The following is a 14426-nucleotide window of genomic DNA, read 5'->3' on the forward strand; positions in this document are numbered from 1 at the left end:
GAGATATAGAACTGTAGTCTGTAGAAGATTTTTAGCATTACTTGCTCCGTGACTTTTAGTAACTTAAAATAAATTATTTAAAAAATGAACAACATGCTCCCATATTTACCAGTTTCTTCCAATTTTTCCCCGGTCACAGATATAAAAATATTCTTTTGACATTTTGATTTACCATTTATAATTTCTGTCATAACGTCATTTTGGCGTTTCAAATGCTTTTGCTGTATAATCTGTATTTTATTTGTATTTTGATACATGAGCATCGTAAAGTAAACGTAATCCGTGAACGCTTTCGCTTTACCGCGCGATACTTGTTGTTCTAGTGGTACAGCACAAAGATAACGTTTTTTAGTTTAGTGCCGTTACATTTCGCGCATTTAAAAAAAATATTGAAATAAATATATATTATGTATTAATTATTTTTTGAACGTAAAGTACTAGTACTTGAAATATTGTACACGTTATTTTTAACCACTAACATTCTTTAGCACAGTGCTATGATCGGATTGTTATTTTCGGTTGTGCCGGACGCGATTGACTGTTTTGAGATTCAAATTTTATGAATCGGGTTTACAAATAATGTGCTGTGATTAAAAAAAATTGATACGTAAATAAATAAGATCAGAGTAATACATAAATGAATTGTCTGAAAAATGATCGGATAAGATCTTTTAGTTAAGTGTTTATAAGTGCGCGAAGATGTCTGGATCTGGAGCGACGACGCCGACGGCGCCGGAGCCGCCTCTGGACGAGCGCGATCTGGAGCCTCGCACGCCCATGAAGAGACTCGGCTCCACAAGAAAGCTCGCTGCTTTTAACAGTAAGCTCATTTCAAAGTTTATATATTTTGTAAAGCTTTTTAACCAGAGCTTGCATTCCATAAAGTGGAAATCTTGTTCACGTTGAAATTGTATATGAATTTGTATAGAGTTGTTTTATTATATGCATACAGCATAATGGACAAAGTTTCTTGGTATTAAACAACTCCAATAATTTGATAGTTGTTAAATCGGTTTTGGATCCAAGTGGCCACTAGACCAGTATGTTAGGTGCATGTATATTTTACGTGATACTAAACATTGTGGTTTAATGGAACATTTGATAGTCAATAGAGAATGGGGTCACTGACACTGTGGTCTGTATTGGAATGGTAGTTTCCTCATCCTGGTTCAACAACCCTCATATTGGAAACTGAATCATTATGTCCCATATACACATGGATAAGCCTATTTTTAAAACTCTTGAATAGGATTGTATGTAGTTTTTATTTTACACTTTTTTGTAACTTTATAATTAATTACTTAACTAATTTTTATTAACACACATGCAATTTCATATTTTAAACTATCAAAAACAACTTCTCTAAATTTCATGAACTAGCTTAACCCATTGACCACCGAGCGGCCCGATCGGGCCGAGACACAATAGATTTTCTATTGTGTCTGTGATCCGAGGACTGACGGATTAATAGATAGTTGTTTATCATAAAAATTTCAGCTACAAAAGATAAAGGCATTTATTATTATTTCATAGGTTTTACATAAATTTATCAAAGTGCCAACAATGACTGATGCAATGATAAGGAGTCGAGATAATTTAGATCAGTACAACTATTGAGTGTGAGGAAGTAGATCCTATTGAACTGAGGCTGGAAATTTTAGTTATTTATTAATGAAGTATTAAAATATTAAAGTGTTTACTAATTATTATCTATGTGGGAGTGATCCTGAAGGCATGGTGCGCAGCAGTGAGTAAGCTCTAAAACCTAAATGATAAACATGTCACCAACACCGTATCCTTGGCCCTAATCACACTAATATTTGCCCCAGTTTCAATTACAGTGAGTGCCTTATCACTTGCATATTTATGTGTAATTAAAGCATACACATTCACACTGTTCATACAAAATGTTTGACTAAAATTGAATCTTACTATCGTCTTACAAAATTGGAAAACAATTGGGTTCAATATTTATTTACCTCAGTTAGGTACCTATGTACAACACGATGAAGAATTGTATTGAATCATGGATATATTTAATTGTTGTGTAATTATGTGTAAATAATCACTATGTGTGTACTTATGATGGAATTATCAATTTGTTATAGTTATTCATAGGTTTCTATAATTTACAATGCACACCAAGTACCAACTCAGTTATTAATATTCTAATAACTTTGACAATTTATCTCCTGTACTTTATGATTTTATTACTTTTTTTTAATTTTCATATGGTTTAGAATTAAACTTTTCATAATATAAGGTAACTATTAGTCTTTTTGTATACCATAATGATAACAATAATAAATGAATAGATCAAACAAGATTTGAATGTAAACAGAAGTTGGCATGGATGGAATATGTTTATTATTATATTATTATGGTGAAGTGGTATCGCGAGTTCGGTTCCGCGTACATGATATTTCGCATCTGGCGCCTTATTTGCGTGCTGCTTGCGTTCCCTCCCCGCGCCGCTCGCCCCGCTCCCCGAACCCCTTACTACCGCTGCTTGCCTGCCTCTGCCCTTCACTGATGACTGTGATTATGTTCATACTTCATATTGTATAATCGTTTGTTCAGTTTTTACCTTTATTCTTACGAAACTTAATTTAATTGTAAACCATATCTCTACTTAACCTAGTGTTTATAGGATTGTGTTGATTCAACGACGTTGATTGCACACAAAGGCCAAAGTTCAAATTAGTATAATTTAAATAAAAAAGCAACATATAATTAAATTTACCTAGTATGAAAGCAATTAACATGATTGTCATGAGCTCTATTAGTGTAATGTAATAACGCGCTGAATGTGGAATGAATCGGGTGGTGCGGCCACCGGGGCTATTGTCTTGCAACGCGATGTCAAATGAATATTTCCGACGTATGGAGCGTTTCCTCCCGGAGCGGTGTGGTAATGAATAAATGATGTAATGTTGTGTGGAGCATGCGTGGAGTCACGCGAGCTGTCTCCACCCCACGGTCCCACGCCGTGACGTCGGGCCCCACGCCCCACGCGCCGTATAATGGCTGGCGTCCACTAGGCGGATCGGGCCGGGATCTTAGATACGGTTGAAACACTTAAGATTCAGATAAACGAAAGTGAGCAAGCACAATTACTAAACGATTTAGAAATTTCGGGCGTGCCAGAGAGTGCGTCTGAAAATCCATCACACCTGATCATGACTCTTTCGCAAAAACTAGGCATAAATGTCGACGAGCAAGATATCATGAGCGCCCATCGTGCAGGAGGTAGGCGCGATCGCACATCCGATGCGGACGGCCACGGCGCCACCTCCGCCCCCGCACGTCCTAGACCTCTTGTTGTGCGTTTCGTGCGGCGCAGCTTGCGCGACGAACTATTGAAGGCAGCACGGGTACGACGCGGGGCAGACACATCCGGGACCGATATACCAGGAGAGATCAGGCGGTTTTATGTAAACGAACGTTTGACCTCCATTAATCGGCGCCTATTTTACCTTGCTAGGGAAGAAGCGAATATTAAGAATTGGCGCTTCATATGGACGCGAGGTGGACGCATTTTTGTGAGACGCGATGCGAAATCGTCATCCCATTGGATACGGTCTGAAACTGAACTGCGCAAGGTTTTTTCCTCGTTTTCCAATTAGATTGTTCTATTGTAATTGAAAAACATGTAATAGATGTTAAAATATTATGTATTACTTTTATTTATTTAAGTAAAACAATTAGAAGAGTGTTATTTTACTGTCTATATATTTTTAAATTTAGTTTTTGTAATCACACATTTTGTACACAAAATTATTTTGGTATTTTTAAAATTGAGTTTACATGCCATATTCGGTATCTTAACTTAGAAACTTTGATTGGAAACTTGTATAATGTTGTGCCCTCATGTAACAATTCATTCAATTACAATGTTTGTCATTCTTACTCACCTCGTTGTCATAGTTTAATCGTCTGTAGCGTAATATGTGTGGTTGTGTGCCGGTTTGCCTTTATGAAAGCCCCCCCAAATACTCTCAATAAATATATTTGTATTTCACCCGTGTGTATAAATATTGAAAATGCGGTTTTAAAAGTATTATATTTATGTATTGTTTATTACATCTTAGTTACATTTATATATCTGTATTTATTTAATGATGAATGGGAATAATTTGAAGATTGGTTTTCTTAATCCGGGCTCACTGGGAACGGGGCATGAGGAGTTTATCGTCGCAGTAGAGCGGCATAATGTAGATATTTTAGCACTTAATGAGACCTGGCTGCGTGCGGGAGAGGAGGGGCGAGCGCCGCGAGTGCCTGGCTATCGACTCAAACACATCCCTCGACCAGCTTCTATACGAAGTCGGGGTGGAGGAGTTGGGTTTTACATCAAGCGAGGTCTAGCGGTCGCCTTGGCGTCTTTCCAAACTATACAAGGCCAGTACGCAACGGTGTGAAACTAATCACGTATAGTTTGGAAATAACTTTTTCACAAAGTTCTTCCAATCTATACAACAGCAGTACGCAAGTACTCGCGTATACTTTGTAGTGAAGTAAGTAAGAATAGCGCTCCAAAATATACAACGCCAGTACGCATGCGGACTAATCGTGTATGTTTCGGAGTAAGCGCGCCGTCTTTCCATTGCTCGCGCTTATATTATTGAATTGCTGTTTTGAAATCTATTATTAAAATGCATGTGTATTGTGTATGTAATGTTGCGTACTGATCGTATTTTTTTTGTATCGAGGATGCTTGTGTCTTTGTTCCCGACTATACTGCACGACTTACAATTGACAATAGTGCTAAAATGTAAGAATCTAATAAGTCCAGAAGAAGACGGTTGCGAGGCGACGGCAATTTTTGTGTAGTTAAAAAAAACACGAACCTAACCTAACCCATAGGTAACCCTTATTATATACCTATCTGTTACCTATTTATTTTTCTAAGCTCACCTAATAATATTTTTATTCCATATTTTACTGAATCAATCAAGAAGAATAAAAGTAGATAGATATAGCTTTACAAGTCTTTGATTGCCTACGCCTATTTATTATTTCGCTCAAGCGTAAGTGGTGTAGTAGGTATATTTAGTTATATTTTGCGTACTGATCGTGTATAGTTTGGAACGAAGAAGCAAGCATCCGTGTTACAAAGTATACACGATCAGTACGCAAACTTCGTGTATATTTTGTAATAACAAACTTAAAAACAGCATTACAAAGTATACACGAGCAGTTTCCTATGGTTGCGTTCTGGCTATGTATAGTTTGTAAATACGCGTCGCCTTGCTCTCCCATCCCCCCAATGATCTTGTGGAACAGATGTGGATTAAGTTGGCTGTCCGGGGCAAGATCCTTGCTATTGGTACTGCCTATAGACCGCCTTGGTTGGATTGCGATACATTTTTTGACGCTATCAGCGAATCTCTGGCCTCGTTTGTGTGGTCTGATAGTGTTATATTATTGGGAGATTTTAATATTAATTTTTTAAATAAACAGCCAATGCAAAAAAGTTAATGCATTTTTTAGAAACTATGAATATAAGTCAGTACGTAACAGAACCTACTCATTACATTGACGAAACACAAACACTACTGGACCTAGTTTGTAGTAACTCTCCGATAAAAGAAGTGCTTGTTGACTATATTCCGAATCTCAGTCATCACGCTTTTATCTGTTCTGTTGTGAATGTCAAAAAGGAGAAGGCGGTACCCAGATGGATCACCTTCAGACCTCTTAAGGATATAGACTTTGCGGAGTTCAATCAATTCGTTTCTAATATAAATCTGGATTTCATGCGCAATCTGTCAAATGTCAATGAGATGGTAAATGCCTTAACAAACTTAACGCTTACCATTTTTGATTACTTTGCTCCGAATAAAACAAAATATATAAAAGAGAAAAGCTATCCCTGGATAACATATAATATTAAACTGATGATGAGGAGACGGGATGAAGCACATGCTAGGGCAAGACAAAGCGCTGAGCATAGACCCTATTACATTGAGCTAAAGAAATATGTAAAAGAGGCCATCGTGAGAGAAAAAAATGCATATTTTGATAAGTACATTAACTCAAATTTTGATCATCCCAGAATTCTATGGAAGCACATAAGAGATCAAGTAACTCTCAAGGAAGGCAAAGACGCTGATTTGCCATTAAATATCAGTAATCCTGAGGAAATTAATACTCATTTCCTTAATGTGCCGGGAAATTGCGACATTCAACGGAGTAACTATAATTGATAATTTCATTGTAAAGCGCTATCGGGACAGTGATACGATGTTTCAGTTTACAAATGTATCTGAAGAAAACGTTATGCAAACATTGAAGGCACTTCATTCGAACGCAATGGGTGTCGATGGTATCTCTTTGGATATGGTAAAGCTAGTATTGCCAATCATAGTACCAGGAATGGTTAAGATAATTAACGCTTCTTTTAGCACGAATACATTTCCTGAGCTGTGGCAAGAGGCAATTGTGAGGCCAATTAAAAAAACCAGTACTCCTGTTGATTATACGGGGCTTCGTCCAATTAGTATTCTCCCCTGTCTCTCTAAAATAGTAGAGAAAATTGTACACCAACAGATTACTGCGTTCTTGGAAGCAGAGAATATATTGCCTCATTTACAGTCAGGATTTAGAAAAGGACGAAGTACAACAACAGCTCTAGCCGACGTTGTGGATAATGTGCTAGCCGCACAAGATCAAGGTCAAGCCACAATTCTGGTCTTACTCGACTACTCTCGGGCTTTTGATGCTATTAATATAGAACTTTTGCTGTCCAAACTAGTTTACTATGGCTTTGGTCCGCAAGCAATACTCTGGTTTGAAAGCTATTTTAGACATCGATTTCAGTCTGTAGTGGTCAATGGCGAGGATGGCAAGGCGCGTTATTCGCAACGCAAACGTCTTACAAGAGGCGTTCCTCAGGGATCTATTCTGGGACCGCTACTCTATATCCTTTATACTTCGGACATAACAAACTGTATGCTCAACTGCAAGTACCACCTTTATGCAGACGATATTCAGTTGTACATCTCTTTCCATCCTGGAGATACGCAACTGGCTATTGATAAACTTAACTCCGATCTAAACCGCATAGCAGATTGGTCCGAGCAAAACGGTTTGTTATTAAATCCAGGAAAGACAAAATTTATGATTCTTGGCACTCCCTTCCTTATTAATAAAGTAGAATCGTTGCTTCAACCAGTAGTTATAAAGGGAAGTGCATTGGAGCGTGTAAGGGAAGCCCGCAACCTTGGCATTATTTTTGATGAGTCTCTCAGATTTGAAAAACATATAAGTAAGACAATATCTAATTGCTTCTATCGACTGAAGGTGTTATATCGAATCAGAGATCACATAACACCATTGCTAAGGGTAAGGCTGTGCGATACTTTAATTTTGTCAAAATTCAATTACGGGGATGTTGTATATGGCGAGCGCATCCTTGCGCGAACAAGGAAAGCAATCCAGCGTGTACAGAACGCATGCGCTCGCTATTGCTGGAACATACCTGCCAGAAGCCATATTACGCCTTATCTAAATGATGCCAAGGTACTGAACATGGAGAGTCGACGAAAGTTGCACTTTGCGGTTTTGCTATTCTCTGTAATACGCTCCAATGTTCCTATCTATTTATACGATAAACTTTCCTGGTTGGGTGACTCAGATTCATCTTATAAAACTAGAAACACGTTAATCAGATTATCGGTACCCAAGCATCATACGACAGCTTTTCGAGGCAGCTTTCGTTACAGCGCAACGAAATGCTGGAACAACTTGCCTCCTCCTCTGCGGGATACAAAAACAATAAACACATTCCGTCTAAAATTTAGGCGATTTGTTTTACAGCAGCAAGTCCAACAATTTTCGGTGCGTCTGTAACGAACTTAATACTATTAACTAAATAGTCTGTGCTAATAGTATAGGTAGTTAGGTACCTAATATTATGTGTGTGAAAATGTCCTGTAATATTTATTTATTTTATTTAACTTATTATGTTTTATTTAAAGTTTTTTCATGTAGGTTATCTATAATAATATAAGCGTATTTTATGTAAGTTATGGTGACCTTATTTATTTATCCGTATCATGTATCCACAAATTATATTTAATACCTATATTATTTTTAATTCTATCTAACATGCAAGCCGCTGACAATCTGGATGTCGGAAGGGTGTCACTGAAAATCAGTGCTGAGGCGTTATGCCTCAGGTATCCTGAGTGGCATCCTTTTTTGGCGCACGCAACCTCACATATTTTGATGGTTTTATTATTATTTTGTTTTACTTTACTTAAATTTTTTTTTTCTTCTTATTTTTTAAACTTCGTACTTTGTAATGTTTATTATGTACTTGTGAGTTGTGTGTGTTGAAATAAATGATTTCTTTCTTTCTTTTCTTTCATCGCAACGCAAAAATACGCCGGCCTATGTTTTGTATGAAACATCGTCCATTAGCGACGGATCGGGCCGGGGCGGGCCGCAACGCATTGGCGGATATCGCTTCGCAGGCGGATTTCTGCCGGCGGTGCGCTGCGGCCCGGCCCGCCCCGACCCGTCTAGTGGACGCAGGCAGGCGGATGTGAGCGGCGAGCGTCTGTTAGATAAAATCCGCCTAGGCGGTCCGCCGCGCCCCGTACAGGTGGACGCAGGAGCAAACAGCGCGTCCATTAGAGACGGCCCGTTGCGATGCGGCCCGGCCCGATCCGCCTGTAATGGACGCCTAGCATAAGGACACGTTGTGTTTACTCCCTTTCTTTGTTCACCTATTAGCGGAATTCACAGGCATTGAAATGGAACTGGCTGCTTTAATTTTTATTGTGTGACTTATAAATGTTGCAACTGTGGTTGCAACATTTTCGAAGTTATAACATAGGATTAGGTGACCTCTTTATCCAATTGTTTGTAGCGTAATTAATACCTACCTGATTGAAAATAATAATTATGTTATTCCTTTTTTGAATAATTGCTGGACTCAGTTTGTGACTTTCAGTGATATACCTAATGAAGTCGGTTAATAAATAATATTGACCTGGTAGTCTTTCGCGAGGTCGCTCAGTGCTAACTGGTAACCAAATTGGCATTCATGATGCATCGAAATCGGGCTATGTGTAACACCCATAGGTACGATGACGCTGGTCACGGAAGATCCACACCACGAGTGGCCTTTAGGACTACTGATGAATATGTTAGTCTAACTGGTCTCACTCTGTTTCAAAAAGCTGCATAGATTTGCCTCCATTTTTGTAGGAAAAATCCCATTTTCCTTGTTTTTGACCCTATGGCCTATACCCCCAAACACTCAATCCATGGTTTTATAAATTAGGTATATCGTCAAATTAAGTAATCACCATAACGATAGGGTCATAATCCAACGATGAATTTTGTTATAATAAAGATAATAAGTAATGTTTTGAATGAGCTATCCTATATAAGTAGGTACTACACATGATTGTTGATATGACGCATGTATTCGAAAGCTTCGACATGGATATTATTAGTGTCATTAGAAGGAAGTTAGTCTAAGAACATGATATTATATTACATAAAATATCTGATTAACTAATATCTTTACTGGTGTTACAAACTGTATAATAGTAGACTGCACAAATAAAATTGTTTTAACCAGAACAAAGTATTCACTGTGATGTGGTGAGGAGCTTCGATGCATTACTCTGCACTACAAATCAATAAGGATAGAAAAAGATAAGTAATGTATTTTTAGATATGTTAATCTTAATCACTTAAATTGATTATCATGTTGTCGCTCTTAATTTTGGGTGTCAGAAATCAGTGCTCGCTGAATCTGTGCTACAACTTGAAATGGCGTAATTTGCAATACGCTTATGAAATATTCTCGTACAAGGAGCATCAAAGTTCGTTGAGCCAATTGATGCGATGCGTGATTCGAATTGTTTTATAGTCGTCCTGTAATTTTAGAATGGACGCAAGAGATTAGTGTGGGCAGGCGCTAGTTGCCGTCTGACGAGAGTCGAGACGCGCTCCGCCAGGAGCCGCCTTTGGGATAATGCGGATATATCCGACATCTTATGTCCTCCTACGACGAAAAAAGCTTTAACTGTGATTTATATATGTATATAGTTAATCAAATAAAGAGTGCAATAAAGAAGATTTTCGTAGGAATATTTTGTGCCATGTTTATTTGAGCTTATTAATTTCGTTTAATATTTGAAAAAATTGTAAAAAATGGTTCCGGGGTGCGGGGAGGGGGACCACAAAACTGGTTGGCAACATCTGTCTATAGGATGTCTGGGATCTATACAATATATATCAGAAGTCAGATTTAGGTCCGCTATTTTTGCAAACGAACATCTCCTTGGAGCCTGCTCTAAAGACAACAGTGGGGTCATTTTAAAAATTTCTGGTAATTAAACACCTTGTTATTAGTTTTAATTTGTTTTTATTAATCATTATGTTAAATTTTTGCACATACCACATTTAGATTTCAATTTTTCGATTGAAGCCTTCTGAATAATGAAATGAAATTTTCAGGGTAGCTACCTGATAGATAGAGCAAGTTTTTAAAAGCCAAACGGAAAACTTTTTTATGTGATTTTGTTTTTTTACGGGCCCTTGAAGTGGTGATCATACTGGGTAATTTTATCTTTCTTGGCATTTAATTCTTTTTTTTATTCCATTCAAAGATCTAACGATAGTAAATATGTATTACCATTGGCCTATCTTTCAGCTTAGCACACAAAAAAAATAAAGCATCTTCCGCAATCATTGACGTCATCGTCAGCATGAGTGAAAATATCATCGCATTCGGCGATAGGTGAAAAATTGAAAAAAAAAAACGTCATAACTCCGAAAATACGAAAAATCGCATAACATACATGGGGGTGATTCGGATAGCCCTCTAGGTCATCTACCTCCCAGCTTCCGTTCATCACTACTTTTTGGGACAACCTGTATGTTGTATTCTAAGCACCTTACTGCAATAAATTATATCTTATGTTATTTTATTGACTGAAAATGTAATAAACACTCGAGAGCAGATCGAATATAAACCAGAGCTGATAAGTGGCCGGCTCGAGTTACATGTAATGCGGCTGCAAGTGACGTTAATAGATAGAGGAACACTACATGGATATTAATTGTTGTCTGCTATGTCAAGTTTCATTTCAAATAGTTGAAGCCCTAATGTATTTTATGTGAAAAAATCAGGAATCTTTGTTTTTCTCAGAAATCTTTGGATGAATCTATTACTTATATAGAGTAAATAAATATTTATGAAAACTATGGTATTTCTAAAGAATAGGCATGACGAAAGATTTTGAAATCCTCTTCCATAATGTGTGTATACGTTTACAATACAAGAAAAACTCTATATTTCGGTAATATACTCAAATTTAACGAAGATAAAAGCCATTTTCCAAAAAATATTTATTAACTGTGCCAAAACAGCTCGCAGGTGTCATGGCGTAGGCGTGACGTCACACTTTGGTAAATACGTAATTATTTGTACGCATTGCGAAGAAAATTAAAAAAAATATTTATTTAATATGTGTTATAGAAACGAATTTCAAAGTTTATAAGTGGTGTGCAGTATTGCAGTGTGAATCCACATAAAAATAATGCTCTAAAATGTGTTAGTAATTATTTTAAGCGAGAAAATAATAAAAAATGATTGTTTATCGTTGGCGCGGAGAACCCCGAATCATGTATTCGTGAATTCGCAATTATATTTCTGTTCTGAGTCGATAAAGCATACGTGAAACAATAGAAAATAAATAAAAATGCGTATTCTCAACATATTCATAACAACAAAAAACATCTGACGTGAGTTGTTTACTTAAGCGTGACGTCACGCGTGTTTTAGTCAAAATGGCCAACTGCAGTATTTCAATGTTTTATTTTATTGATAATCTCATTAATCTTAATGTTTTTAAGATTTCTAAGTCACTATATGTAATTTATCTATTATACATTTTCCCTTAAAAACACTAATACGATCATTTATGGATACTGTCGTCATGCCTATTGTCCAATGATGTAATCATTTATCAAAAGTTGGAACATATCAGCTAAAGCACTCGATCAATGCTATCGATATTGTGCATCAGTATGCACGGGAGCACGGGACACGGGCGCAGCTGGCGAGTCGTGCGCCCGCTCCCACTCGCGCGGGAAGCTCAGCGACCACCACCTCATCCACCTCATCGCCGAGTCCCCGGCCCCCGCACGACCGCAGCTTTATTATTGAACGCTCGATTGCTTTAGATAACACATAAATGAGGATGCAAAGGAGCTTTCAATATAGGTAGTTAGTCCTGTAGAATACGACAAGCAAAATTATGGATTCAATTTTATGACATGGTAATCAGCTCATCTGATTCATTTTTTATGCTTGTAAATAGACATGTGGAACGCATTATATTTAATGTCCTTATCGAAATGAGCAGTGTACGATGATTGAACGCATTAGAAGATAATACAATGTCAGACGAGTCACATGTGGTATCCAAATGTTGGTTTGGCGCCGACGTACACTTAACTTTTGTCAAAAGCATTCTTTATGTACGATTAGATTCAAAGTTTGACTAATGTTAATGTTAGTTTGACGTTGTTTACTGTTCATATTAGAAACAAAGTTTACTTTAATTAAAACATTTCTTCCTATGTCTCATAAAAATTGCTTTAGATTCACCCTATGTAAGTCATAATATTCTGAAGCAATCATATACGTATATAATAATATAATTCGTCATGTTGCCTACAGGAGTAGGATTAACGATTCAAGATATTCTTTCATCATTAAAATTATAAACAAAACGTAACAAAACATACAATATCTGGGATATGTAGCTAGTAGCTACTATGCACATATCTACGAATGAAAAAACGGATAACTCATTTTAGAAAATGATTTCTCATGCACTCTGAACTCCAGTATGTTGATATCTCGTATTTTTATCAATCGACAAAAGATACCCATCGTATTATGTAACTTTAATACCAGCTCTACATAGATGCACATTACTAGACTCTATTTGATTATAAATGGATAAATGTAAATATTGACAGTACCTCTGGGTGATGAAGAACAAATTATGCAGTTAGGCTATAATTATATTCATCACGTCCACTCAGCATGCGACACTGGGCTAATTGCGCAATCAAATTGACTTAAGATTGACATGTTGCTTATTTGTGAAAACTCATTATGGTCCAATCAATGCTAGCGATTTCCTATGGTCTATGGTGCTTATTGTTTTGTAATCCTACAAGTATGCTACAACTTCGGATAAAAAAGTAAACAGTTGAATACTAAAATACCTAGCTGCTATCACTCCGGAAAAATGTAGCTTTATTTATAGGTTGGTACTGATGAACATTTTTCAAAATGAAATGGTTGTCTTCCTTATAAACTAAAATTTATTTACTCCTATTATATCTGTTTAAAACTACATATACAATATCTAATTGTAACACACACTGGATTGAAAATTTATTTCAGTTAAAAATTTCGATCGTATTCAATTCATGCATAATTTGAAATCATCTAAGACCTAAGTAATGCCTTATATCTTGTTGGAGCACTCTGTATCTTTTAATGGCTTTCGTAAATTGAGAGCCAATTTCTAGGCAGCGCGAGAAAACACGTAGTTGTGTCTATACATAACCTATATTGCCTTGAAATGTTGAAAATGCATATTATGTCCTTAATGACAAGTTACACTAGTCGCGCATTTTTCACCATTCACGACTTGAATGCCAACACTTCCGCATTTTAATTGAAACAAATTGTTATGTCGTACATTCTTGTTCTTTGTTAAACTAAGTGTTACATATTACTGGAGTAGACACAATACATGGCGTCGTGTCACAAAGTAATTTTATAAGAAAAAGAATACACATTGTATTCATTTGTAATATGGCGTAAAATTTTTTTTTTTTTTTTTTTTATAGTGGAGAATGCATTTAGGCATACTCAGGGCACTCGGGGGAAGAGCCCTGGGTTATGTCGGACTCACCCTGCTGAGTGCAGGGTCCTACCGACTAAACTCCACTGTGTTCCGCCGTGCCGCTTTATTGACGGGGCCGCGGGTATTCGGTAGAACCGCATCCGCAGACCCGTCAGCGGCAGCCTATCTCCAGGCCCAACGCGAATGTGGCGGGAGGCCGCCAGGTCTACCTTCCTGGGGGGGCGGCGAGAGTGGAACACTTCTCACGCCGCCTCTCCGCACCGGATGATGGATTATATCCCCGTTCCATCATCCGGTGCCCATCATCAGGGAGGCAGGTCGCGACCGTGTAAAGCGGCCGCGACACGGCGACGACGCCCAATAGGACGACGACGCCGGATCGGATCCGCGGAAGGGTTTCTCTCGCGGACCCGTTCCGCCTCCTCCTTCTGCGACATCACATACTCGCAGAATGTGATAGCCGCGGACCACGATCTGTCGCCGCCAACCATTTCGCGAACTATGGAA

The 14426-nt window shown here is 37.6% G+C and overlaps 1 protein-coding gene across 1 annotated transcript in view; it reads left to right on the forward strand.

The window, feature by feature from the left end:
* The first annotated feature begins 274 nt into the window (after window positions 1-274).
* LOC149487381 (rho GTPase-activating protein 4-like) overlaps window positions 275-14426 on the forward strand; it is a 54176-nt gene continuing 40024 nt past the window's right edge. Inside the window, exon 1 of the mRNA XM_089697372.1 lies at window positions 275-820. Within this exon, the coding sequence (XP_089553498.1) occupies window positions 700-820 (121 nt within the window). The 5' untranslated portion in view covers window positions 275-699. The remainder of the gene's footprint in view (window positions 821-14426) is intronic.

This window comes from Colias philodice, chromosome 7, assembly GCF_061535455.1.
Source record: "Colias philodice isolate Cphi_HAF_F1 chromosome 7, ilColPhil1 Martin Lab GWU primary, whole genome shotgun sequence".
Taxonomy (NCBI): Eukaryota; Metazoa; Arthropoda; class Insecta; order Lepidoptera; family Pieridae; genus Colias; species Colias philodice.